The sequence below is a fragment of the Anser anser genome, assembly GCF_964211835.1.
Source record: "Anser anser genome assembly, chromosome: 19".
Lineage (NCBI taxonomy): Eukaryota > Metazoa > Chordata > Aves > Anseriformes > Anatidae > Anser > Anser anser.
The window spans coordinates 12444728-12470961 of NC_139740.1; the positions used below are offsets into that span (position 1 = coordinate 12444728).

The 26234-nt window shown below is 51.4% G+C and overlaps 1 protein-coding gene and 1 long non-coding RNA gene across 4 annotated transcripts in view; one reads left to right on the top strand and one right to left on the bottom strand.

The window, feature by feature from the left end:
- Nucleotides 1–210: 210 nt before the first annotated feature.
- Nucleotides 211–25836, top strand: AXIN2 (axin 2). 2 transcript variants are annotated; one of them, XM_083804925.1, is made up of 11 exons: nucleotides 211–386; nucleotides 1340–2269; nucleotides 8291–8431; nucleotides 13850–13952; nucleotides 15856–15996; nucleotides 16209–16705; nucleotides 16888–17067; nucleotides 17352–17582; nucleotides 18219–18314; nucleotides 19542–19709; nucleotides 24021–25836. In XM_083804925.1, exons 2-11 carry the CDS (start codon nucleotides 1446–1448, stop codon nucleotides 24145–24147), a joined length of 2508 nt encoding a protein of 835 aa, XP_083661051.1. In that variant the 5' UTR covers nucleotides 211–386; nucleotides 1340–1445; the 3' UTR covers nucleotides 24148–25836. The 2 variants fall into 2 exon arrangements, with proteins under 2 accessions (XP_083661051.1, XP_083661050.1); XM_083804924.1 differs by having other exon boundaries at nucleotides 212–386; nucleotides 16885–17067.
- Nucleotides 18321–26234, bottom strand: part of LOC310883896 — a 90768-nt gene continuing 82854 nt past the window's right edge. For both annotated transcript variants that reach the window (XR_014573919.1, XR_014573920.1), the window contains 2 exons: nucleotides 23753–23918; nucleotides 18321–18504 (listed from right to left, as the gene is read on the bottom strand). This is a non-coding gene — a long non-coding RNA (uncharacterized lncRNA). The remainder of the gene's footprint in view (nucleotides 18505–23752; nucleotides 23919–26234) is intronic.

Here is a 26234-nt window from a genome sequence, read left to right on the forward strand (position 1 = left end):
CCGCTCCGGCGGCCCCCGCTTTGATGCGGGGAGAGCCCGGGGGGGGGGCGGGGAGGGGCGGGGGGAGGCAGGGAGGGGGAGGAGGCGGGGGAGGGGCCAGCGCTTTTGTATTTAAAATAAATAAAATAAAACAGCCAGGGGAGGGAGGGAGAGGAGGGAGGCGCGGATCGCAGGGGGCTCCTTCCCTCGCAGAGCCCCCCCCCCCCGCTCCCTTTTCCCACCTTCCCCCCCCCCACCCCCCGATGCTCTCCGATGCGGTTGCACCGCCGGGGAGGAGGAGGAGGAGAGGAGGAGGAGGAGGAGGAGGAGGAAGGCCGCTCGGACAGACGGACAGGCGGACGGGCAGGCGGCGGGGCCGCGGGCGCGCAGCGAGCTCCGGCCGCGCGGTGAGTGGCAACTTCGGGGCCGCGCTCCCCGCCGGCCGCTTCTATCGCTCTATCTCGCTCCTGTTTGCGGATCTTTATGCGTTTATTTAATTAATTGATCTCCTCCGCCGATCGGCGCGGTGTGAGGGGCGCGGGGGCTGCGCGGAGCGGGGCCGGGGGAGCCGCGGCGTGCTGGGCTGCTCCCCTGCGCCGTGCCCGGCTCCCTCCTCCCGGCTCCGTCGCCATTTCGGGAGCAGGTTTTTTACGGGCAGCCTCCGTCGGGATCGAGCCTGGGCTCCGCGCAGCGCCGGGCAGCGAGGCTTCACCCCCCCGTCCCCCCTCCGGCCCCTTTCCTTTTATTCCTATTTATCGCCCGGGGAGCCCGGGATGCCCCCTGCGCCCAGGTACGCCTGCCGCCCCCCCCCTTATACATTTAATTTTTTTAATTATTTTTTTTGGGGGGTGGTGGAGCGGGTGGCGTCCGGCTGCCCGTGCCCCGCTCCCGGATTTCACGCGAAGCACCCCAAAAAGCCCCTCTCCCCCCCCCCAGCAGGGAGGGCGGGGGGGTACCCCGAAATGGGGCGAGCGCTGCCCGGCCGGGGGGGGGTCCGGAGGGTGCTGGGGGGGGCCCGATGGGCAGCAGCCGGCGGGGCAGAGCCACCCGGAGCCCCCCCGAGCTGGGGGAGGGCCGAGGTGCCCCCCCCCGGCCCCGTAAAAGTGCTCCGGGAGTTGAGCGGAGCGGGGCTGGTACTCGCCACCGGGCTGCCATGGAGCCGCGCTCCCGCTCCCCTTCTCCCCTTCCTTTCTCTCCCCCCTCCTCTCTCTCTCTCTTTCTTTCTTTTTTTTTTTTTTTTTTGAAGAGTTGAAAAGCCTGTTTACTTTTTGTCTTTGATGTCGGGAGGATCTGGTTTTGATTAGATCAATACTCCTTTTTTCTCTTCCCCCCCCCCCCCTTTTTCTTTTTCCCTTTGCAGAGAGGAGGCTCAGAGGATCCCCTGCTGACTTGAGCGAGAGGCAGGCGGAGGCGCAGGCGGCTCCTGCAGGATCTCCGAGCCCCTCTCCCCGCCGGGCTCCGGAGCCATGAGCAGCGCCGTGGTCCTCGCCCACCTCCCAGACCCCAGCAGCAGCTTCAGGGAAGACGCCCCCCGGCCCCCTGTCCCGGGGGAGGAAGGAGAGGCACCATGCCCGCAGCCCGCCAGCTCCTTCCTCGTGAAAAGCCAAAGCTTCAAGGCCATGCCGGTGCCTCCTGCCCCGAGGAGGAATGAGAACGGGCTCGGGGAGCCGGAAGGCAGCGCGTCTCCAGACTCCCCTCTGGCCAGATGGACCAAATCCTTGCATTCCTTGTTGGGAGATCAAGATGGTGCCTATCTTTTTCGGACCTTCTTGGAAAGGGAAAAATGTGTGGATACCTTAGACTTCTGGTTTGCCTGCAATGGCTTCAGGCAGATGGACCTTAAGGATACCAAAACTTTAAGAGTAGCCAAAGCTATATACAAAAGGTACATCGAGAACAACAGCATTGTCTCCAAGCAGCTCAAGCCTGCTACCAAGACCTACATAAGGGATAGCATCAAGAAGCAGCAGATAGATTCTATAATGTTTGATCAGGCACAGACTGAGATTCAGACTGTGATGGAGGAAAATGCTTACCAGATGTTTTTAACTTCTGATATATACCTCGAATATGTAAGGAGTGGAGGAGAGAATCCTGCTTACATGAACAGCAACGGACTGGGGAGCTTAAAAGTTGTCTGTGGCTATCTCCCGACCTTGAATGAAGAAGAGGAATGGAGCTGTGCAGACTTTAAAAACAAAATCCTGCCTTCGGTGGTTGGACTATCCAGCAAGACGTTGAGGGTTACAGCGAACGTCAGAGCTACGGAAGCTATCGAGAACGGCTACAGGTAAGGGAAGCCGTGGGAATCGTGCTCTGTGCTAACTTTGGGGACTTTGAGGCTGCTTTTGGAGAGGCTGGTGGAGCGGCGTGCTGGGCAGCGAGGCTGGGGAAGGCTGGGCTCGCAGGGGACACGGGTGCTTCATGCACCTCCGAGTGCTGTGGAATTTGGGGGGCGTTGGCTTTTTCTTTTTTTTTTCCCCTCTCTGCAGAGGGAAAACAAGATACTGTGCTCCTGAGCTCTATTGGCTCTTTCAGTTCTCTTATAGATCAAAAACTTCATAGCAACTATGTCCTCCGGACATACGTTAATTATTGGTTCAACTTTCAAACCTATTAAGCGCAGTAGTAGAGAGGATCACATAGACACATGAATAATGTAACCTACTCGTTCACCAACTTCACCATCAGCCAGCGTTTAACTATGTTGGTTATGTGGGAAGCAATTGTGCGGTCATGGAGCAGGAAATGTATGCACTTACTACATCAAACTGTGCAACTTGCAGAAAATCTTCTTTTATTTTGACTGTGTGTGTGTGATACGCAGCCTCTCTCATCGCGTTCGCGGTTGGTATCATGTCAAAGCCATTTGGGATGGCTGTGAGCCAATGTATACAGAGGGATACTTAAAATTAAGTACTGAAGGTAGTGCAGACATCCCAGGTGTGGAGTAAGAGCAGATCTTTGGTGCTCTCCTCTTGGCTGTGTACTCAGAGCTAAACTTGCAAGATGTGGTTGTGCCTAATGGCAGCTGGAGAGGATGCGTGCGGGTTATGGGATGGCACTTGTGCCCGTGGTAGGGGCACGTCTGCCACCCCGACCCCTTTCTTTTGTTGGAAGCAAAAGAAATGATGATGAGGTGAGGAGATGAGGGTGAGGAGAGCAAGAGCCCTCTCCGAGAGAAGGGGGATGGGGAAGAGAGACTCTGATGAGCAAATGATGAGTTGTATAATCCTCTGAAAATGTATTCTTTCCTCTCCCCACCCTTACCATAAATGTGGCTTGTTGAATCAGGGTTGAGAGGAGAGGGCTCTGCTGGCAGATGTGCGCTCCTGTCTGCTGGACGAGGAGTTTGGGTTTTGCTATGGTAAGTGTTTGACATCTCGTTTACAGGAATTTTGAGAGCGTGTCTGTGATTCATGGACATCAAAGGGCATCGGGCTGCTTTGGGCTGCGCTCTGCCTCGCAGGGGAGGCTGTGCTGGAGTGCTCTCTGCTCCTGCCCTGCAGAGAGCTTCCAGCTGTGCAGGGCTTCCTGGTGCCGAGCAGCTCGCGGGGCTGCGAGCCTGAGCCTCCTCCTGCCCCAGCAGGAGCTGGGAGGGCTCCTCAGGGCTGCAGGGGCGATGCTGTGGGGCCGAGCGAGAGGCGGCTTTGGTCCTTTGCCTCTGCTGGAGGGGTGACAGCCGTCAGCGTGGGTACGGGACAGGAGGGACGCGCCCCGTCCCGCCGTGGCCTCGGGGGCTCTCCTGCTGGGAGCCGTCGCGGGGCGGAGGCGCCGCTTGGCAGCTGGCGTGTGGAGGACGTGGGGTTTGGGGATCCTCGTCTCGTGCCTCTCTGTGTTGCTGCCCGAGCATCTGCTGTTCTGCAGAACCTGGTTTGAACTGCTGCCCTTCACTTCCTTTCCAGGAGGGGGATGTTGGATGCTTTTATCTTGCAGCCTTTGTTGGTATTCAGAGCTGGAAGGGCTTGGCTGTAACGTTCTAGCAGTGCTGCAGGCCCTGCTGAAAACCCACGCGCTCCTTGTCCGTGAGAGCTCTCGCAGAACTGTGGCTGCTTGCCCGATTAGTGCTGTGGTTTTTTTTTTCCTTGTCTTTTTTCCCCTTTTTTTTGTCCAAGGATTAGTGCAGCTTGCTCCTCACACATCAGATCTACCCTCCCAGGACATGAGGTGGTGCATTTGGCTTTGATCACCTTCTGTTGAATTTCCAGGAGCGTTTGCTCTCCATGGGGCCAAGAGATCTCAATGCAAAGAGAGGGAGGTCAAGCTGAGATGCTTCTCGGTCCCTCCCCGAGCTGTCCGTTTGTGAAGCCACTTGTGCGTGCATGTGCTAGGAGCTGATGAGCATATGGATGGGTTCTCTCTCATCGCTCAGCATTTAGGATTGCATTTAGGATTGGAGCTGGAGCTTACACACAGTCTTTCCTGGTGAATGGCCAAACCACACCTCCCTCCTAGTATGTGCGACGGAATTAAAGAATTCCTGCTCTCCTCCCCAGTGTGTTACGTTCTGGAAGTGCTGTGCAGGCTCTTTCCACTTGCTTCAGTGGGTTGCGATGTGACCATAGCAGCAAAAGCCGGGCTGAGCGCACCTGATCCCAGGAGCTGAGCAATCTGGGGCCAGCCCAGTGTTCGGATGGGAGACCACCTGGACATCCCAGGGCACGGAGTCACGGCCAAAAGCATGGCAAGCTGGAGACCACAGAAACCGTGCGAGCTGCAGGACGTTGGCTCCAGCACCAGTAACGGCCAGGAACAGAAGTGAAGTGACAACACGGTGTTTGCGCCTGGCTGCAGAGCAGGCGCGTGCATGCAAATTGCTGCCTATGTATTTGGAGCCCTAATGCAGGAAATATTTTTGACTTAGAGAGCTCTTGTCCTTTAGAGTGGCTGCCCTCCCCTGTATGTTGTGGTGAGGTTAAAAGCGGCCTCCCCACGCTGCCGAGAGCGTTGGACCTGGCCCCATTGTCCAGGAATTCCAGCTATTATTTATATGCGCTTCTAAATTTATCATGCACGAGTTTGTGTACACAGAGCTGGGCTCCTTCCTTTGCAGTGCCGCCGCACAGTGTGTTTTTGTTCAGGCCAAGGTGGACTCATCTGCCTCCCATTAAGCTCTCGGCTCTAACATCAGTGGGGCTGGCCTTGCTCGGGGAAGGCTGGGGCTCGCAGATGGCCTTCTGCCGGCTCCGAGGGCTTCCTGGCCTTTGAAAGAACCCGCCGGTGGAGCTCGTTTTGTGTGAAGTTATTGGAACCGAGTTTGGCTTCAATTATCAAAGTAAATGATGCCATTGTAAAGCTATGCTTCAAGCAGTGTTCTACAATTAGAGCATGGAAGCTGTGATTAACATAGTTTTGTTGAAATACACTTTTTTTTTTTCACATTTGTGCATGCATTTTTTTCCTTTTTTTGCCTTTAAACCTGTGATTGCCCGGTGCCGTTTGTCCCAAGAAAATACCTAATGAGATTCAGTTTTGCCTCGAAACGCTCCTTGTAGACTTTCACTTCTCTGTATAAATCTCTGGTTTGCGCTGCCAGAGTGCTTTCATTTCGAAGAAGTGGAGTTTGGCAATAAAAAAAAAAAAATCCCACTCTGCTACTGCACCCTCGTAACAGGGGACAGGACCAAGAGCCCCTGAGAGTTTCATGGCAGGGTCCCGCCTCTGCTGTGCCCACGGCCGACCGCGGCACGTGGAGTTACCCGCTGCGTGTCACCGCATCAGGGTAAGAGTAGTCGCAGAAACATCAGGCACTCTCCTTGGAGCTCCAGAGCAACTGCTACCTGACAGCTGAAAGCACTTTGCATGGGGGTTTGGAGGCTGGGGGGGGGTGTGTGTGCGCCTGGGCGCAGCATCTGTGGCAGGAGCCCACCGCTTTCCCCTGGAATTTAAAACCCTCGCAGGCAACTTGGTGCATCTGGGTGCAATTACTGGAGTAAGGTGGTCGAATTAAAATAAAAATTAAACAGAGAGAACCGGCGGGGGCTGTTTTGCTTGAAGTATGTGGGGATTTCTGGAGGGTGCTGTGGTGAAGGGGGAGCGTGGGGGCCTACTTTAAAAAATACATAGACTCTGGGGATTTTTGTGTTAGTGGGGTTTTGGTAGGTGAAGCAGTGCTGCAGCCTGGTACTGCCTGGGAAGATGAGTTAGTTCTGGCCACTTTCTCTAATTATATCTTCCCGAACGCTGTGCTTGGACACACCTCCTCTCCCTGTGCCGTGTTCATACGGAGCCGCTGCCTCCGCCCCCACCGCAGCTTCTCCAGCAATCGCATCCACGGGGAGAGCACGGAAACGCAGCCCTCCTGGCTCGGCCTGCGAGAAGCCAGGCCCCTCTGGGCAGGGCAGTGGTCCTGGGCTGGGGAGCATCCTGCTCCACCGAGCCTCGTGGAGCATCCTGCTCCACCAAGCCTTGTGGAGCATCCTCTCCGCCAAGCCCCATGGTCCTCGGATGCACTCCTAAGACCCAAGCTGGTTTCAAGTCAAAGTCACGACGAGCTGCACCCCGTGCGCAGTCAGCCCAGCAGCCCCCCGAGGACCCGGGCGGTGTCACGGGGACTCCACGTCCCCCTGAGGCCGAGCAGAAGGCTGCACGTTTTTAGAGGAACTTTTCTGGAGCAGTAGTGGGATAACTTAGCTTTCGCCCACATGTGGAATTAATTCATCTTTGAAGATTTAACTTCTTTCCTGTGGCATTCCTCACTATCTCGTTTTTTGCTGGTTTTTTTTTTGGCTATATATTTTTTAACATCTTGATCTCCTCATCAGAAACGTCTTGGCCTCCCTCGGAAAGGAATGCAGCCCCGGCTGGGCGGAATACCTGCGAGCAGCCCCAGCCCCGCGCCTCATACCAGAGAGGCCCATCAGCTCCCCCATGCTTCCCCCTCCTGTTTCTTTTTGCTTTTTTCATTATTTTTTTTTTAACCTCAGCCTTTGTAAAGCTCCTGTTCTCCCGTGGGGCAGGGATGCGTGGCGGTGGGGCAGTGGTGGCTGGATGTTTGTGAGAGCAGAGCAAGGGACGGGCGATGGGGTGGGTAGCGGCAGGAGGGCTCTGCTGCTCCCCATTAGGGCCGCTCTGCTGCTCACTTGCATCCAGCCCCGGCCCCTCCAGCCCCGCCGTGGTGGGGGTGGGGAGCTTGAAAGCCCATTAAAAAACCTGCCGAGCCTGCTGGCACATTCCTTAGGCCCCCAAGTCCTGGGTAAGTGGCCCTAATTATTAAAATCAGCAGTCCTTATCAGATGACAAGGCCCTTTGCTTTGATATACAAACGCGGAAGCTTAACAACCCCATCTTCCCTCGCAGAGGAACAAAATGTGCACCTTAACACGCAGCTTTAGAAGCTCCCTGCGTAATCCCCTTATCGCCTGCCCAAGGTATGGCTATTGATCCCGGCTGGGACCTTGGGGGCGCTGGAGGTGGCCCCCAGCGGGCGCAGGGACACCCGGTTCCCCCACATGGTGACCCCGCCGTGCCGTCGCCGTGAATTCCTCGTGTCTGCTCCTGGGCGCTCAGCTCGAACGCCCCGGTGGGGCTTTGGGTTTGCCAAGCCCATGGTGTCGGTGTCGGTAACCGCTAACGCGAGCCGCTGCCACCTTCCCCCTTCAAAGCGCCGCCCGCAGCACGTCATGCTGGTCCTGCCCTCCCATCCTCCTCTCCCCTCACCCAACCCTAAGCACAAGAAACCCCAGACTGAGGAAGTAGTCGGTTCTCCTTAAAAGTGGGCCGCTTTGTAGTGCGGGGAAGATGGCAGCACTCTGCGAGACCAAGGCGGAGGCAGCGGATGGCGGCTCTGGCCATGCTCGCCGTGACACACGGTGGTCCTGCCCCAGCAGTTTTGGGCAGTTCTTTTGTTGCAGGCCGGACCGATACCGTAACTGGTTCTCCCAAAGCGCCCCTAACTCCTGTGTTCAGTGGAGATTGAGGCATTTATTAGCTGGTCCCTCAGCGGCTTGCAGTGGGACTTGAGCTCTGAACTTCTTGATCTTGTGCTTGGTGATGCCAACAGCAGAGCTCCCATTGGCCTCGGCAGAGCAGCACCAGGCTCTAAGGAGCAAGTCTCTGAAGGTGTCAGAGCGCCCAGGGGTGCTTCGTGGGATTTCGTAAACTGCATGTCCAATGCCAAAAGCAACATCTTTAAGGTTGGTCTTTGGATGCTCTTAGACACTGCCCAGGCAGTGGGTGGCTGGTTGCTCCTCAGGAGCCTGAGCAGCCAGTGTAGGTGGTTCCCAAAAGGAGAGTGCTGCCCTTAAACTTGCGTGTTGTCCTCCAGCCCAAGCCCAACTGGTAACTGGACTCTTGTTTTGCTCATCCCTAGGTCCTTCAAGAGGAACGATCCCGTTAACCCCTACCATGTGAATTCCGGCTATGTCTTTGCCCCCGCAACGAGCGCAAACGACAGCGAAATATCCAGCGATGCCCTGACGGACGACTCCATGTCGATGACGGACAGCAGCGTGTGAGTATCCCGTCCTGCTCGGGCCCTTTGGGACGTGCCATCTGCAGATCTGTGCCGATGCGTGACGGGGACTGGTGGGACCGAGGGTCCTGCCAAACCGGGGCGGCGTAGCAAGGCCTGGCAGCCTCGTGCTTCGTGCTGTCGCCGTAGGCATTGGATGGAGTAAGGTGGTGAACCCCTCTGTTGCCATTGTGCAGCTGCAGCTGAGCAAACGTGTTTTCCCCTGTGCTGGTAGTGCTGCCTAACCCAGGAGCGCATCTCCCTGTGCCTTCTGTCTTAAGGCCAGGCTTCCTTAACTAGTTATCAGTCATCAAAGAGAAGGAGATTGCTTCCTGTAGGAAGTACTTGCTGTAATTAAGGTTCATTGGTAATGTCAGAACGTACATTAATAGGGCCAGTGACCTGAAGGGGCAAATAGCTGCTCATCTAGTGTGGCTGGGGCAGTCTTCAAAGGGCCATTTGAATGGAGCTGCGTGGAGCAGGGCTGAGTGTGTTAGGAGGGTAGGGGTGAGAGGTGGTTTTGTGGCTGAGCCCAGGAACTGCAGGATCTGTGCTTTCCTCCTGGCTCTGCTGAGAAGTGTGCAGCTGGGAGTAAGTTGTGTGACTGTTCTTCCTCAGTTTGCCTTCCCCAGCAGGAGAGAAATGGGGCTTTTGTGTCTGGGGGTAGAAGAGACAGTAGGACTCGCATAGTGCTCTTAAGGACCATTTTCTTCAACTGGGTAGAAGGCAGATGTTTCCGTTTGTGTTTCATGATCTTCACTTAAGTACAAGTCCTCTAGAAAAACCAACCTGTCACTTAACAGTGCTGTGCTCTGTGTCTCGCCAGTGGAACTTCCCCAGTGCCTCTGTCACTTGTGGCCGGTGATTCCCGTGTACTCCTCAGGGAGATTTGCATTCTGGGTTTTGTAAGTCAGCAGTGCTGCATGATGCTGCACAATGGAAAACAGGATTTACCAAAAATCCTTGATGCATAAACAAAAGCTTTTTTTTTTTTTGCTTTTTTTTTTTATGCACAAGTGTGTTTTGAACTGATATTATGGAAAAAAATAGTTTGTTGTCCCACTAGATTCCCTTATTGAACAATATTGGCATTAAATAAAAGAGCTGAATCATAGGGTGACTTCTTTATTTCTTCTTACTGGCTCTGGTTGTATGTGATCATGTGTCAACAGAGCATTCATTGGGTTAGTCATTTCTGGACCAGTGTAGGGTCACTTGGGATTCACAGGGCTAGGATTATACCCTCTCTTCACAGCAATGCCAATTGTAGGCCTTATACAGATGAGAGCACTGAGTGAGAAATAAAGTGCATGGTGGATGAAAGGCTTAACTGAATCGCTTTCAGCCCATTGTTAGTCCAGGGGAGCTTAGCGGGGATAAGAGGGTAGCAGCCCGCTTTGAAATTTCCTTGAACAAGTGAATAGGAGCTCCCCATAAAGCAGCGCATGAAAGAAGCCTGCCTGTTTTTTCCTGCCGTAACAATAGCCCGTGCAGGCTGTGAGAGTTTGGGGAAGCTTGGCTGATTAAACTGCCCGCAGCTCCAGGTTGGGGGGCGGCTGGGGGGGCAGCACGGCGGGGCTGGGAGCAGCCCTGCCAAAGGACCGGGTCCTGCTGCGGAGCCAGCTCCCGGGCGTCCCCACGGCCCCGCTCCATCCGCGGGCCGGGGGTGGGCGGGCACCGGGGCGGTTGTGTTTTGGAAGTGGGAGAGGTGAATTGGCACTTCTAGAGGCTCGGCTGAAGTTAAGGCTGATGTAAAACTTCCTTTACGGAGACGGAGGGCTGCTGCCAAGATCGCAGTAAAACACTTGGGATTAGCAGCCGTTCCTGGCACCTGGCTCTGCCGGTTCCTGAAGGCACCGTGCGTGCGATGGGGGCACAAGCCCGCCGTGCTTCTGCAGGCCGTGCCAGGGTGCTCTCCTGCTGCCAGGCTTTGCCACTTTTCAACAGGGGACCCGGTTTTATTCTGTTCCGTCGGCGCGAATGGAAATGAGTTCTTTTGGCTTCTGTTGGTATCGACTGAAGAGCAAAAACTTGTTCTGGAAAAGTCTGTCAGACATAACAGCAAAGTCAGTTTTTTAAAAATATATCTAAACCTCAACTGCACCGGACTTAGGAGAGGTCTCCAAATAATGCACAAGCTGCCTTTTTTTTTTTTTTTCTGTGTTAGGTGCCAGGGATCAGCCTGTGTGTATGTGTTTTGTAATAGCCACAAAGCATCATGCAAATTTATATTTCCATTTCTTGATTGGGGGGGGGGAGAGGAAAGGGGATTTTTTTTTTATTTGCTTATATCTTATTTATGGATTTACTTTGGACACAGGGGAATGCTGCTGAGCAAACTTCAAATATTACCTTATCTTACAAACCAGGCTTTTGATGTTGGCAAGATCAGAGGCTTGTTTCAGAGCCGTTGCCAAATGAAGATGGGAGTGAATGCATATGCGCATGAGTCTGATATTTCAAAGCAGCAGTAAAACTACATTCAGGTTAGGTCAGGCACATCTGAGTCAAAAGGCTAAGATAATTGGCTCGGCTTAAATGGCAGCTGACTGGGTAGAAGACTTCAAACTAGTATTTCCCCCAGAAACAGATTGGCTTAGCCCCAGCCTGGTTAGCTGAAATGTTTATAATTAAACTCTACTATTTAGTGCCTAAACCCTGTAGCTCTTCAGCCCACAGCCTTTAGTAGCCAAGAAGGTGAGTGCAAATGTTTGCTGCTGGAGCATGGGGAGAGGCTGCACCAAGAGGAGCACCTTCTTGCTTGGCGTTGACCCTAAACCCGTGCTCTGTGCTGGAGCCTTTTAGTTTTAAAGGCACTTTCTCCTCATCAGGGGGGCTATTTCAGTGTCGGGGTTTTGCCCCCCACAGTATCTCTTGGCTGTACTCAGCCTGGCTCCAGCTCTACCCGCCTGTCCCTCCTGCAGTAGGTGACCACGTTTTGTTCAGCCCTCCTAATCTGGCATTGTCCGTTCTCCCCCATTTCATGTGGAAGGCCTAGATTTAGAAAGCACTCATCAAACTGGCTATAAAAGTCCCTCCTCATTCTCCAGGCTGACTTTCCCAAGCTGCACTGCCTTCCCATCACAGTGAAATACCTTCTTTTTTTTTTTTTTCCCTTTAATTCTGCACTTTGTTACAAGTTGTAAAACTCTTCTGACAAGGCAGGGCTGTAAAAGCAGGGAGCAGGAGGCTTGATCTGGGGCTCTGCTGTGCAACCAGGGGAGGTTTAGGGGAAAGGAGCAGCCTTCATACCGACCTGAACAAGGGCAGATCTTAAATAAAGAGAGGAGCCGCGCTCTTGAGTCGGCTTCTGCAGGGCTTTGCTTTTTCTCCTCCTTTTCGAGCCACCCTGCCTGGCTGGGCTGCGGGAGCAGCACAAGTCCCCACTCCTGCTCCGTATCTCATGGACCATCCCTTTGGGCAGAGGTGGTCCCGCAGTGCAGGGAACATGGGGACACCCCGCAAGCAGAGCTGCACCGAGCCTGGTACAAGGCCTGGGGACAGCATCTCCTGCTGGCAGACCCAGGGGGAGGGAGGTGGGGAGCTCCCCCTTGTCCCTTGGTCGTGTCCTTGGGTGCCTCGTGCTGAGCACAGACCCTCAGCATCCCCCCGGCGTGCCCCGTCTGGCCCCTGGGACTGCCACCGAGGGAGGGCACCTCCTCTGTCATTGACTGTGCTAACGGGATTAGACCTTTATGTATGTGTGCATGTAATGTGCTCATGCTGGCGGTTTTACTTACCTTTAAAATCTCTATTTTACTCATTATTCTGTGTACTGAAGGTCTTCCCTAAGAGACCTTTATCTCAGTAAGCCTCAGTGAACAGATGCTTCTCTGAAGGTGCAGCTCATTTGGCTTTCACTCAAGATTTGCTCTCCCCCATCCTTCCCCCAGCCTAATGCAAACAATGTCAGGTGCCCCGCGCACGGGGCAGAAACACTCGGGGGCCACCAGCGGCTGCGGTTGGTGGCCACGGCCAGCTGCCCCCCCCCAAGGCGCTCCGCAGCCCCGTGTTGTGCAACGGGCACAAGTAGCTCCTTCCACTCGGAGCGTAATGCACGCTCACGGGCTGCGTCTGCAGGAGCCTGGTGATCATCTTGTGGCATCACGGACTGTTCGTGGGCTCCCAGCGCGCTCGCTCTCATTATCAAGATTTTTCCAAGTTCATGAAGATGAATTTGTTCTGCTTTTTCACTCTGGGCTTTGCGACTTAGTCTTGCCCATTAAAACAGTCGCTCGTTAATAGCGACTGAAGGATTAGCTGAGCTCTTCGTGAAGGCCTGAGACAGGGCACTTCAAACCAGGAGTGTGGAGTGGCAAGATCTAGCCATCCGCCTCCGGAGAAGAGACCCGGCACCCCGGGATGGCGTTCCCTCGTGTGGTGGCTCTGGCCGTGCACCCGAAACGTGTCGCACCACCAGCGCGGCCTGCGCACGCAGGGCTGCCGCTGCCTGCTCGGCCGCCACAGCTTTCTGCTGGGCAGGAGCTGTTCTGGAGATGAGTAAGGTGTGGGGGCAGAGGGATGAAAGGGACTGGGCCGGAGATCAAGGTTATTCAGCGAGTCTGAGGGAAGGGGTGGCATCAGACATTCAGGATTTCCAGGCACGCTCTTCCGGTTGTCCCCGCTGTCTGCGGAAGGCCCTTTAATCCTAACCGAGGTGTTTTTTTTTTTGCGTGGCCAGATGAGAACGCCCCGCGTTGCCTTGAGCAGGCCGTGCAGTGCTCTGTTGGCACCCGTGCTCCTCTCCCGGCCTCTCCTCGTGGCTTCCTGGCGATGAGGGGAGTGATGTTGTGCCGAAGGGCACGGCCCGCGTTTGCTCGCACCTCGCCAGCCTGTGCTGGCCAGCCTCAGGGCAGGGGAAACATCTCAGAGCCTCAGTAGGGCTGGAGGTGGGGAGCAGCCCTTTGGTGGCCATCCATCTTCAGCCGCCTTCTTCCTGTTCCCGTAGTGCCGATGTCCCATGGGGTGGTTTAGGGCTAGGAGAAAGTTGTGGCCTCAGCTTAATTTGGTGGTGAAAACTGCAACAAAGCTGAAGGGCAAAAGCTTCAGCCTATCAGTGGAAGGGCCTTTCAGGGAGATGCCTCAGAAGTGAAGCTAATGGGATCTTCGGGGCGTCTTCTCAGGTGGAGTTGCCTTCAGCTTGCTGCTCAGCTTTTACTTAGTTACTGCTCAGCCGTGCAGATGGTGACACAGCCCCTTCCCGAGCCGCCAGATGCTGGAGGCTTATCCTGGCCTCAGGTGACATCCAGGGCACTCGGGACAGCTGGGAACACGGGCCTGTAGCATGCCCAGGGTATTTTAGGGCCGATGGAGAACTGGCTTGGTTAGAGCACGGGGTGATTGCGTGGAAGCCAGGCTGATCTGCCATGCCATGCCTCCAAGAGCCCCAGCTGACGGTGACCTCTCTTCCGTGTGCAGAGATGGGATCCCCCCGTACAGAATCGGGAGCAAGAAGCAGCTCCAGAGGGAGATGCATCGGAGCGTTAAGGCCAACGGTCAAGTTTCTCTACCTCATTTTCCGGTAAGTTCAGGTGGGAGCTGCAGGGCCTGGGACAAACCCCCCGGGACCGTCGGTACACCTGGAGGGACGGGAGCAGGGGAGGGGCGCGTTTCCATCCTTACCCGGTGCCAGAGCTTTTCAGGAGAGATCTTGCTCAGCGTCAGGCAGGAGCCGTGTGTTTTCAGCATCCTTGCAGAAACCTGCTTATGCACAGTCACATCTGGTCATCGCCTGAAAGCCAGGTGCTAATTAGGGCTCTTCCATGGCACTGAATTTGCCCTCCTGGTCTCAATTCAAGCATGGATGCTCTGGTGGGGTCCGGCAGAGCGTTGGCTGCAGGTGCAGGAGCCGGGCACCACCTTGACACCTCCTCGGTGCCGCACAGACCAGGGTTTGCCTTGCGCGCGTTGCTTGCAGCCTTCAAAAGCACACCATGTGTAAGCTGGCAGGAAGGAGGCTCTCCCGAAAGAGAAACATTTGCAGCAAATACGTGCCTTCAGAACTCTCGCTGCCTTGCTTTGAGGGGGTCCAGTTCGTGGGGTTGCCTTGCTCTTGAAAATTAACTCGCTGACTTGCTAATTCAGTTGACTCGCAGGCTCCTGATTCCTGCAGTGAATAAACTGTTTACACAGACAAGTATAAACTTATCTTGTCTTGAGATTAATATGCTAAAATTCCTCTTTCTGCTGTCTTAAGCAGCAAGAAATCATAGATGATATTTCTGGTGGAGGGGGGTGGTTTATGTGGTTTTTCTTTTTGGTATTTTTTTTCCCTTCCTCCATAAAGAAAGTTCTATAGCCTGAGCTTGTAAATTAGATTATTTTGTCCCAGGGCGTGCAAATCGACTTTCTCTGTAAGGCAGTGCTTTGATCAGGGACTGAATAGAGCCAGCTTGTGTAAGAGTGACAATTTCCAGCAGAGTGGCCTTTTTCTACCCTCACATCATTTCTGGAGCTAAGTGGTTGCCGGAGAGAGGCCCCACCTCATCTGGTGGGTAGTATGTGAAAGAGTTGGCAGTTCAGCTTTCTGCTTTCAACAAAAAAAAAAAAAAAAAGGAAAGAGTGAAAGTAGGGGTGAGGGGGAGTGGAGTGGGGGTGTGTGGGGGTGGCAGGAAGGAGGGGAGAGTCAGGTGGGTGCTTTCTTTTTCCATTTTTTTTCCCCCCCATTTCCCTACCATGTTTGCTGCTTTTGGCAGAAATTCTCGTTTTGCCTTTTTATATTCTGCACTTGATTTGGAGATGTTCCCTTTTTCCCTTGATAGATCTGCTTGAGGCAGCCAAGCTCAGCAGTGTAGCACTGCTAGCCTGCAGCAGCTTTCTTCATTTTCTGTACAAAGAGATGGAGGGGGGGGAAGAGATCTAGGACACTGTTGAGACAACACTACCTCAAAGGTGCCCAGTGTGTAGCCAGGAAATAAATTACCAGTACTTCTCTGATCTGCAACCGTTTGACTTCTTTTTTTTTTTTCTTTCCCTTTTTCTCCCCCATCTTATTTTTTTTAATTTCCAACTCCTTTCTGTTTATACTCACTTTATTCCTTGAGTTAAAGTCTCTCCCTCCCACCTCAGAGGTTTTTTTTTTTTTTTTTTTTTTGATGTTTGACAACAGTCTTTGAAGATTTTCTACTTCAGAGTAGCTACTGATGGGCTGGTTGTACTACAGAGAGAACAAGCGGGGGTTCCTCAGAGTGCGACCAACTGCTCCTGCCGAAGGCAAACGCTGGTGGGGAGGATGTCACTCCATGAGGCCACAGCACTAGCTCATAAAAATCCAGAGCAGACCATGCCTAGTTGCGGTCGTCTTTTCATCCAAACATGGATACACAACAAGCGTAGCGGGGCCGGCGATGCTGCTCCGGCTAAGCGCCCGCGCCCCGCGCCGCCCGCTAACCATGCCTTGTGCCTTCTGTCCCCGCTCCTTGTAGAGGACCCACCGGCTTCCCAAGGAGATGACCCCGGTGGAGCCGGCTGCCTTCGCTGCGGAGCTCATTTCCCGGCTGGAGAAGCTGAAGCAGGAGCAAGAAACCATGGACAGTCTGGAGGAGAGGCTGCAGCAAATCAAGGAGGTAGGAGGATTAACCGAGCAGAGATCCCGCATGCCGCTGGGCTGGGGGGGCAGCGGGGCCGTATCCTGCCTGCTCTGAGGGCACAGGGAGGAGCGCGGCTCCCGTGGGATGGCTCTGTGGTGGGCAAGCTGGGGGGGGGGGGATGTCCCAGCTTGTGTCTCACTGACTCCCCGACCTCTTGCATTTATCCCCCACCAATGCTTCACCTCCAGGACGAGGAGAAGGAGGGCACGGAGCTCCCTGCCAGCCTGCAGAGCAGTCGGGAGATGGCGAACCCCCAGCACCCGCAGCACCCGCTCTCGCTCCTACCGTCCGGCAGCTACGAGGAGGACCCCCAGGCCATCCTGGACGAGCACCTCTCCCGCGTGCTGAAGACCCCCGGCTGCCAGTCTCCCGGCATGGGCCGGCACAGCCCCCGTGCCCGCTCCCCCGATCGCCTGCCAGGAGGCAAGCTGCAGCCCGGTGTGGCCTCGCCGGCCGCCTGCACCCTCCTGGGTAAGGGATTTATCACCAAGCAGACCACCAAGCACGTCCACCACCACTACATCCACCACCACGCCGTACCCAAGACGAAGGAGCAGATCGAGGCGGAGGCGGCTCAGCGGGCGCAGTGCTGCTGCCCAGCAGGCAGCGACTACTACTGCTTCTCCAAGTGCAAGGGCCACCTGAAAGGCACAGACCCACCTCTCCCTCCGCTGGAGCCCTTCGGGTAAGCCGCGAGCCTTTCTCCATCACACCCACACAAAAATCACCAGCCCATCCTCCTCCCGCAGTGGGATCGCTTGGGAAAACCACAGGGGGCTGGGTGGGTTGTGGTCGGTGCTGCCTGGGGTGCGTGGGGCAGCACAGGCGACTAACCATGGGCTCGTGTCCCCTTCTCGCCACCAGCAGGACGGGCACGCTGACCAAGAGGCCGGGCAGAGGAGCGGAGAGCGTCGCCCTGCCGGCTGGGGACGGGGGGCTGCCCGGCCCCGGTGGGGTGCAGCTACCTGGCGGTGAGGCGGACCGGGCGCAGAACGTCTGGCAGTGGATGCTGGAGAGCGAGAGACAAAATAAGCACAAGCCCCATAGGTAAATACGCAGCTGTCTACAGCAATATCGCTCCCGGTAAATATTTATATATTACATGGGCTGTCTATTTTTACAATCGCTAAAAACAAATGAGACTTTTTGCTCCTCCGGTTTAATATAAAAGCTGTTCCGCAGAACCAGAAAAACCACAAAAATGTCATGTTTTTGGCAATAAACCTCCTTTCATGTTATGACAGACTTTTGAGAGGGAGCGAGCAGAATAGGAGCTGCTATTAAAGTCATATTTTCCAGCTTTTCTAACCCGACTTCTTCCCCTCCCCAAGCACACAAAGCACAAAGAAGGCCTACAGCTCCGACTTTGCCAAGGGGGCCCCCGGCGAGCGCCCCGGCCGCCACCACCCCTGGGGGACCGGCAGCCACCCGCGCGGGGTGCAGCCCGCCCACCCCTTCGTCCAGGACCCCACCATGCCCCCGCTCACGCCGCCCAACACCCTCGCCCAGTTGGAGGAAGCGTGTCGCCGGCTCGCCGAAGTCTCCAAGCCTCAGAAGCAACGGTAACGACGGCAGGAGGGACGGGGTGGTCCCAGCTGGGTTTGGTGCTGGGATTTGGGGAGCAGTAGGGGTTTGCCCGGGGTAGGAGCCTCAGCCAGGGCCATTTGCTGGGTGCTGGTTGTGCTCTTCTTCACCCGAGTGGAGGCTGAGCGCTGGCAAGGCTGTAGCAGGCGCGTGCGAACGCGTGGACGGTGTCTTCCTCGCGGTGTAGGTAGAGGTCCAGATCAGGAATGGGGCTGGACCGTGGGGATGCATGACGGCACAGCTTGGCCAAGCCCCAAGGATGAGCCTCCTTATTCCAACCCCACCCTACCCCGGCACAAATAGTTTGAATCCTAGGCTATTACTTCCACTCTTTTGATGGCTGTAATTTGCCCATTTTTCCTCTGGGCCGGACTCCAGCTACATACCAAGTGGAGAATTGGACTGGTTATCATTCATTTGGGTATGGAAGGATCATTAGCCCACAGCATTTTTAATTCTTCCTTTGATTGTTTACAACATATGAGGGTTGATACAAAGAGCGAACTTAACGACCCACAGGAGATTTCAATTAAGAAGACTGTATTTCAACAATTTTTAAAAGATCTTTTTTTTTTTTTAATTTCCTCTCCCCCATTTGTTCCCCCCAACTTCAGATGTTCAACCTCAAATCAGCAGAGGGATCGAAACCACTCAGCTGCTGTTCAGGGGGGAAACACCCCATTTTGCAATGCAAGTCTAACGACAGAAGAGTGAGTATTGCACATGGATAAAAGGATTGGGAAATATATATATCATAATAATTTTATTTTCATTAAATGGATTGTGCTTTGAAAAGAGAGGAAATTTTTATATCTGAAGTTTTAGTCTTTCAAACATTCTTCTTAAAGAAAGAACAAAACATTTTCAAATCTTGTCTCTGGCTCTTTTTAACTTGCATTCCTGTAAAGTGGACAAAGATTGGATTAGTCTAATTACAGGATGGTTCTTTTAACAAGAAATCTGCTACAGAGAGGTCTAAAATGGCCTAAATAATTAAAGTTTTCTTTCTTACCCTCTTCATCTTAAGCAATGAGTAATGTTTGAAGTCCAGACTGAGCCACCTGACTAGAGCCTTTCATTTTTAATTGGTTGACCTTAAGTCCACCAGCTGTCTTTGCTAGCAGCTTTTTTTTCTGAAGCCACTCTACAAAGACTTAGAACAAATTAGGAAGACTAAATTACTGCGGACTAACACTTTGTGACCTTTTGACATGCCAAGTGTACATTGCCTCAGAAGCAGTTGTAGATTTGGCCGCATGGCATTCACCAGAGCGTTGCCATTTTGCTGTGTAATATTGTTTTAATTATTCTTTAAGAAGAGTTCCTTATTTCAAATGACAAGATCCGGTTACTTTTATCCTTGCTGTTCATGAGTAAAAAAAAATAAGATCACCTGTGTACTTCAGGTGAAATAGTCTTGGAGTAATTTTACTGTTAGCTGTTGCTGGTTGCAGGTAGATTTGTGCATGAGAAAGAAGTCTGTCAGATGCTTTGTATGAAGGTAGATGAAATGAATCTTTTAAAATCAGACACGTACAGTGCTTGGGCCTGGCAGGTACTTAGCCTATGGTGAGCCCTGTGCACGCTCATCCGGACCTTGGTCCTGATTTTACAGCAAGTTCCTAACCTCAGTTCTCCCAGCCACAGACTGGGACTGAGTCTCTGCTGCTCAGATGCACCCTGAGGCTGGGCGCTTTGTGATGCTGATATTTCCACCATCAAAGCAACCAGGAGCTGCTGTCAGAGCCCAGCATCCCACAGGGCTAAGTGCTGTGCAAACACAGCATGACAAATTCACCTCGAGTACAGGAATATCTGACTTTCAGGTCACACCCACTGTATTTCTGACCAGCATTACGTGTAGACTGAGTGCAGTGAAACTGCTTGTTCTCAAGTGGAAAAATAGAGTTTTTGTGTGTGTTGTTTTTGTTTTACAGTCACAAAGAGCCAAAGAAACTCCCGGTTGTTCACACCTCTCAGTCTAGTGAGTTGGTTGTCACCTATTTTTTTTGCGGAGAAGAAATTCCCTACAGGAGAATGTTAAAGGCCCAGAGCCTGACACTTGGGCACTTTAAAGAGCAGCTGAGCAAAAAGGGAAATTATAGGTAAGAATCTTTGTCATTTGTTTGTTCTTTCATGTACTGAAATAAGACAAAAGAATCAGCAGATATTTTTTGCAGATCTGCCCACAGCAACACATTTACATCACCTTTTGGAGCTTTTGGAGCTTTTCTATTCTTACGCTCTTCCCACTCAAACCAAGAGCAGCTTGGAGATGGAACACTGGGACAAGCTGCACTCCCTGAGCAGCAGCTTGGCTACTGGGCCACCTCCTCTCCTTCTCCATCCCCTGCCTCTTTCCGAGTTGCATAAACATGCAGGCTGGCAAGCCTCGTGCTACAGCTCTTGTCCAAAAAGCTGGATACCAGGTGAATACCTCACCTTGCAGCGAGGGCCTGGAGCCCCTAGAGTGGGGTGGGCTGTGGGGTTCACTTTACAAACCAGAGGTGTCAACGTTCATACAGCTCTGTCCTCCTGTTGCTACTGTAATTTTTTGTGTTTGTAAAATGGGCACAAGGCCACCTCTGTCCCACAGCTCCTGGGGTGTGTTTGAATAGTGTTGCTGTAAATCCAGTGAGTGGAAGGCTGGGATACTGCATCTGAGCGGACATGTAGCTGAGGTGCAAGCCAGTTTGTTTCAGCTCGTCAAAAACCTTTTCTCTTTGTTAGGGGGAAAAACATTGCCCTGTAGGGAAAAATCCACCATTGATACTGGGTTTTTCCTCAGACACCACCAGTGAACCCTGCGTGTCTGGTTTCCAGGGCCCAGTTTAGCCAGTTTGCTCCTTCCTTGCTCTTGTTCCCATGGCAGTATCTTTGTCGGCTGTTTTTGCTGTAATCTCCCAGTGGATTTGGGTGCTAGTGGGATCATCTGTCTGCCACTTCTTGTACAGGCTGTGCAGGGGGGGGTGAAGGTCCAGCTTTAAGGTTTGAATTTGCACTGAATTTGGCACTTCTTCAAAGAGCCAGGCAGCCTGCCCTGTAACTGGCAGCTTTGGATTTAACCTCCAAATGGTCATTTTGTTTTGTTAAGAGGCCTTTCCAGCTGGTGCACCATCACTGGCTTGCCTTTAGCTTTGGAAACTCCACATATGCGGCTCAGAAATCACCCTGGGGCGCTCTCAGGCTGGGAGGGTGCTGAGCTGTGGGTCTGTCTCTGGATGCTGCCCAGTGGGGCTGGGGCTGAAATATTGCCAATCCTGCCCCCCAGTCATCTTTGCAGCCCGCCCAGCTGCCATCAGATGGCAGCAACCTGCAAGTACACCCAACCTGGACAACCTCCAGGGTAGGTGCTGGTGTTTCTTGCACCCCTTCACCACTTCCCAGCTCGTACAGTCTCTCATGGCCCTCCGTATAGTTCCTCTTGCTACAGCCATGGATGCAGCCCCATGACCCAGTTGCAGACCAGCTTGCTCAGCCTCGCCCTGGTTTGCTGCTGCTCTGTTCCTTGTGGCTGTAGTACCCTGCTACCCCCCTGCCCTGCCCCCCCCCCCCCCAAAAAAAAAAAACAAAACCTTTTTTAATTTTTTTGGTGCGTTTGTTTTCCGTGACAATTTTTGTGCGATGACTGAGTGCTGGAGTAGGATCCTAGAACCTCTGTGGCCTGAAAGCCCCTCCAGGTGCAATTATTTGTGCCTTGTCAGACTGTAATTACTTTAGAAAATGTTTTTAAGTGACTGACAAGGATGAAACAATGTTTTGCTTAGATCTCACCCCTTTACACCTGGGTAAAGACAATACTGAAATTTATAAAAGGAACTTGGGTACATGCCCAGTATTTTATCTTGCACAGACACAAGGTGAAACTAATTACACAAATGTGTGTACCTCCAGGGAATCATTTTGATCTAGGCTTTGACTTTTGGCTGGACTTTGAGTGAAACTGCGGGTGACCTTCAGGGAAGAGGGCCGCAGTGCCCAGAGTAGCGTGTGTGTTACGGGGAGGCACTAACTAGGCTGCTTTGGTCACATCTGGCATTGATTTCTTTTTAAGGCACATTTAATAAGCATGTCTTTGAAGCCTTTGCCTTTCATTTAATGCACAAAGACATGCATAAATGCTCGACTCTCCAAATTCTTTATTGATTGAATCAGTTTGTGAGGCGGGTACCTCGGGCCCTGTCACTGCTCCTCCTCGAAGCCGAGGCCTGCGCCCGCTGGGCCATGGGGCAGCCCCGCAAAAAATTGCTGCTTTGCTCCCCCCCCCCCCCCCCCCCCAAAAAAAAAGAAGGAATTAAGCAGTGATTTAATACTGATGGCGTTAACAAAAAACAAACACACACACACAAAAAAACTGGGTGGTGTCGGGTAATCTTAACATGGCAGTGGTTCAAAACAGAGCTGTAACACCAGGCCTGCTCGGCTCTATTGGTGCCAGATGTCCAAAAAAAAAAAAAAAAAGAAAAGCAAGGCTTGCCACATAAAATATGTTTCAATGGAAAGCCCATTTCTGAGCAAATAAGAGCAGAGCGACTTGTTTGAAGATGTTGTGGGGGAGGATTTTGCTTTGCCTCCTCTTTTTTTTTTCCCCTTTTTTCTGTGAAATAAGGTTGTAATTATGTAAAAGGTCATAGCGTGTTTTCTCAAATAAAAATTTTGTAAACACAGCCAGCATTTCAGCTCGTGGAGGAAGTTATTGGGAAGAACGGCTGTTATCTGGAGAGGGGCGGAGAAGGGGAAAGGAAAGAGAAAGTTCTTTGTAATTCATTCAAACTTTCCTTGTTTTTTTGGTTTTGTTTCAAGCCTGCTGGCCTGGGGAATTGTGGCCTTGACCTGCAGCATTAACGGTGGTGGGAGTTGTGCCATTGCCTTCAGTGAGCGCAGGCTGTGAGGAACTTAAATAATGTGTTTTCCTTGCTGAACCTTTAAAGACACAACATGTGTCAATTCAGCTTGGACTGACTTTACAAAAATAAATCCTAAACATACCTTGACTAAATGTAGCTGCTTCAATCTCTGTAAGCAAAAAGCCAGCTTTTATCCCCCTACCAAAATAATTTTAACTTACCCTAAAAATAAATAGATATGAAAGTCATCTTTACTGTGTATTTTAAAAATGCATAATAGAACATTCCCTACTTAAAAACAAAATTCTAATAGCCTGCCCTGGCCTTGTCAGTTTTACCAGTAAGAGTAAGTTTAATTTGCTCTCCTTTTTTGAAAATCTCACCTAGCAAACATCTGCTAACCCCAGTTGTCTGGAAACTACAGGGGAGGGGTGTGGGAAGTGTTTTTTTGGTGTTTTTTTTTTTTTGGTAATTCTGATGAAGGTTTTTCCATTTCTGGTGATCAGATGGGAAAGCACTTTTCCAAGAGAGCAAGGGAGCAGGCATGTCCGAGGAGGTGTGCGGTGGCAGACGGACAGGCTCCCTAAATGCTACCCCTCTGAATGGAAGCCCTTCATTTGTGCATATGCAATTAAGCAGCCTTAGAAGGAAGAAAGCTAGAAACGGGATAAAAGGAACCTTTAATCAAGAAGCTGAACGGTCTAATTCAGGATAATAGAGGGGTCCTTACTGTTTGACACAGGAGGGGTGGGGGGTGTTTTTTGTCTCTGGGAGCATTGGCTTCATGATCTAACGACCCAAAGCAAAAGAGAAGGAATGCAGGACACTGCTACTTGACCTTCTGGTGTCACATCTTGCAAGCTAGACCAGGGTTGCTCTTTGCATGTGACCGCTAGGAAGCATCAGGAAACAAATACAGTAGTTTCTGTCATTTAAAATGGATATGTGAATTAGGCACTTTGTTGTTTCTAATGGGGAGCTCCCAGTTTTTCTGTAGCAGTGCCGCAGAGTTTCAGCTGCTGCTTTGCAGGAAGCTGGGCAGGCTTTCTTTTAATCCATCTGTATGCCTAAAAAGCCTCTCCTTTTAATAACAGTTGCTAATTTTAATGTTGGGACTAGGCTTTGAAACAAGAAAACACATGAAAGAAAGGAGGTGGGGAGAGAGGGGAACCTTAAGAATGCCTTGCTTTGAAATTGTATTTATTTATTTTTTAAATAAGATATTTGACCAGAAATCACCGTGCTTTCTAATTTTCCTTACTGCTAAGGATACCCACTGCCAACGCGTGTAATTTACTCACAGTGCTGTAGAAGCTGCTGTCACTGCTGAGGAGCATGCTCAGCCTCGCTCCCTCTGTCCCATTGCTGTCCCCGCTTACATCCCTGCAGAGCCGGGGACGCTTTCATGTTGCTGGACCTGACCTGCCCTGAGGTTTTCCTGGCCACGCTGGGAGCTGGAGGAGCGTCCTAGGAGGGAGAGATTGAAAATGCTGTGGTTTAAAGAGCTGCCAAAGCATCCTTTACTTTACCTTTTGATTTTTAACTGTGTTTTAATTCTCCTCACCACAGATACTACTTCAAAAAAGCAAGCGACGAGTTTGACTGTGGTGCAGTGTTTGAAGAGATTTGGGAAGATGAAACAATTCTGCCCATGTACGAAGGAAGGATTCTTGGGAAAGTAGAAAGGATCGATTGATGGCATCTGTGTTTCTTAAGAAAATTTAAGCTAGAAAAGTCTTTGGACACACAACAGTAGTGATGACAAGGAAAAAAAAACTCTGAAGGAAAGTTTTGAACCAATGAAGAAAAAAAAGTGAAGTCTCTGAAGACTTTGCTGAATTAGCCTTAGAGGAAAAAAATGGCATTTATTATTCATGAGTTGGGTACTGAGATGATAAAAACCCTGAACTATTTATTAAAAACATGACCACTGTTGGCTATTGGAGATGCAGACTGTGTTTGAGAGACTTCCATACATAATATATGATTTCCTGGGGATCTGAAATCTATGGACTAAGAGAAACTATGTATAGCTTACCTTAACAGTAATCCTTATTGATATTTATTGAACAGTCTGTTTTCCCTTATGTCCAGTTTTTGGATATGCTGCTTTAACAATGGAGAAGAGAGGGGCTGGGAAGTAGGGTGATGGGAGGAAGGATTATTTTATTTTTTTATATTGTTCCCACTATCTAAAATTTAGGAGTATGGCCAGGAGTGCATTCATGAATTTTTTTTTTTTGAAGGGGGAGGAGGGAAGGACCGATGTTGTGCCCAATATTTCTCCAAGTGAAGATAAAACTTTTCTAAAGGAATAATAATAATAATAATAAAAAGAAATAAAAATACTGTCCTACCATCCATCTAGAGACCGATGCATTTTAATCTATGCTGCTCTAATTTGAAATAAAGGTCTTAAGCATTAAATATGTTAGATGCAATATAACACCAAAAACTTGCTATTTCGTCCATGGATTTCTGTGGTGTGAGGTTTTTGCTTTGCTGCTGTCAGTGTTGAGGGTGCCGTGTGGTGTCCAGTGCCTATCTTGGTCGAGGTGAGCTAGAGCAAAACCCCAGTGTGGAAGAGCTGTAGAAGGAGCCATCCAGTTCCCATTTCCATACTTAACACACCAAAAGGACACATTGCTAAAGCCAGGTTAAAAACCCGTATGTATTCCACACAGCTAGCTAATTTCTTAGCCAGTCTACTTCAATGTTAGCACAACTTATATTTAAACGACATGTAACTATGATGAGGAGTATTTTCAGATCGTTGTGGAGCGTGTGATTAGTTGTGTGGTGGTTTTTGGTGGTGGTTTTTTTTTTTTTTGCCTTACCCTCACAACACCCATTGAAGCCAATGGGAGGTGTCAGCGAAGGCTCTCTGCAACCCTTTGGAAAGCTTCGTGTGCGTGTGCGTGGGTGTTAGGACAGAGCGACCCTTTCCCGAGGAAGACCTTGCATTTCTACAGTTGGGTTTTGTGTTGATTAAGTTAATCTGTGCATTCTGTTTGCCATTGCTACTTCGTGTAAGTCTGTATATATTGTAGAAAATGTATGGTGAAAATATTAATACACTATCTCTAGTGTTGTTTAAATTTAATCAGTACAGTACCTGTGCCTGCATGGTGTTACTAGGCCATGCGTCGCCCTATATTCAGGGTTCAAGCTTTCCCTTGTTTGTTTAAGGGGTTTATGTATAAATATATTTTATGCCTTTTATTACAAGTCCTGTACTCATGACTTTTGCCATGGCATTTTGTTCTACTTATACTGTAAATTATGCATTATAAAGAGTTTCATTTAAAAAAAAAATTACTTGGTACAATAATTATTGTAATTAAGAGATGTAGCCTTTATTAAAATTTTATATTTTTCAAATTAATATTGTCTGACTTCTTTTTTTTCCACCCCTAATGTCTTAAAAGGTTTCTTCTCATGTGTGGTGGTAGCTGAGAACAGTAGCTGAGCTCTGCCCTGCCTTCCCTCCCTCCCCTCCTTGTCAGGAGCTGTTCCTGCTGGGAAGCATTTGCAGCTCCAGTAGGTAAGGCAAAGGCTTGGGCTGGACTCGAGTGCAGCGATTAAATCACGCACAGGTCCTTCAGGTAACTCGGGCACAAATTTGGTGTGGCCTGCAAACCTGCCTGATGGGGAGGCAAAGGCAGAACAGAGAAGGAGGACTTTCTCTTGGGATGCTGAAGCCCAGGAGGGATTTCTCAAACTCCCCATTCTGGCTCTCTCTGGCCAGCCCAGGTTGGCCCATCGGTGGGCTTCGTGGTGAGG

What these genes read in the sequence shown, in the direction of transcription:
- AXIN2 (XM_083804924.1), top strand. Translation starts at nt 1,446, where the DNA reads ATGAGCAGCGCCGTGGTCCTCGCCCACCTCCCAGACCCCAGCAGCAGC. An exon ending in TCGATGACGGACAGCAGCGT is followed by an intron (nt 8,432 to 13,849) that starts GTGAGTATCCCG and finishes TTCCGTGTGCAG; the next exon opens with AGATGGGATCCCCCCGTACA. An exon ending in TCCAAGCCTCAGAAGCAACG is followed by an intron (nt 17,583 to 18,218) that starts GTAACGACGGCA and finishes CCCCAACTTCAG; the next exon opens with ATGTTCAACCTCAAATCAGC.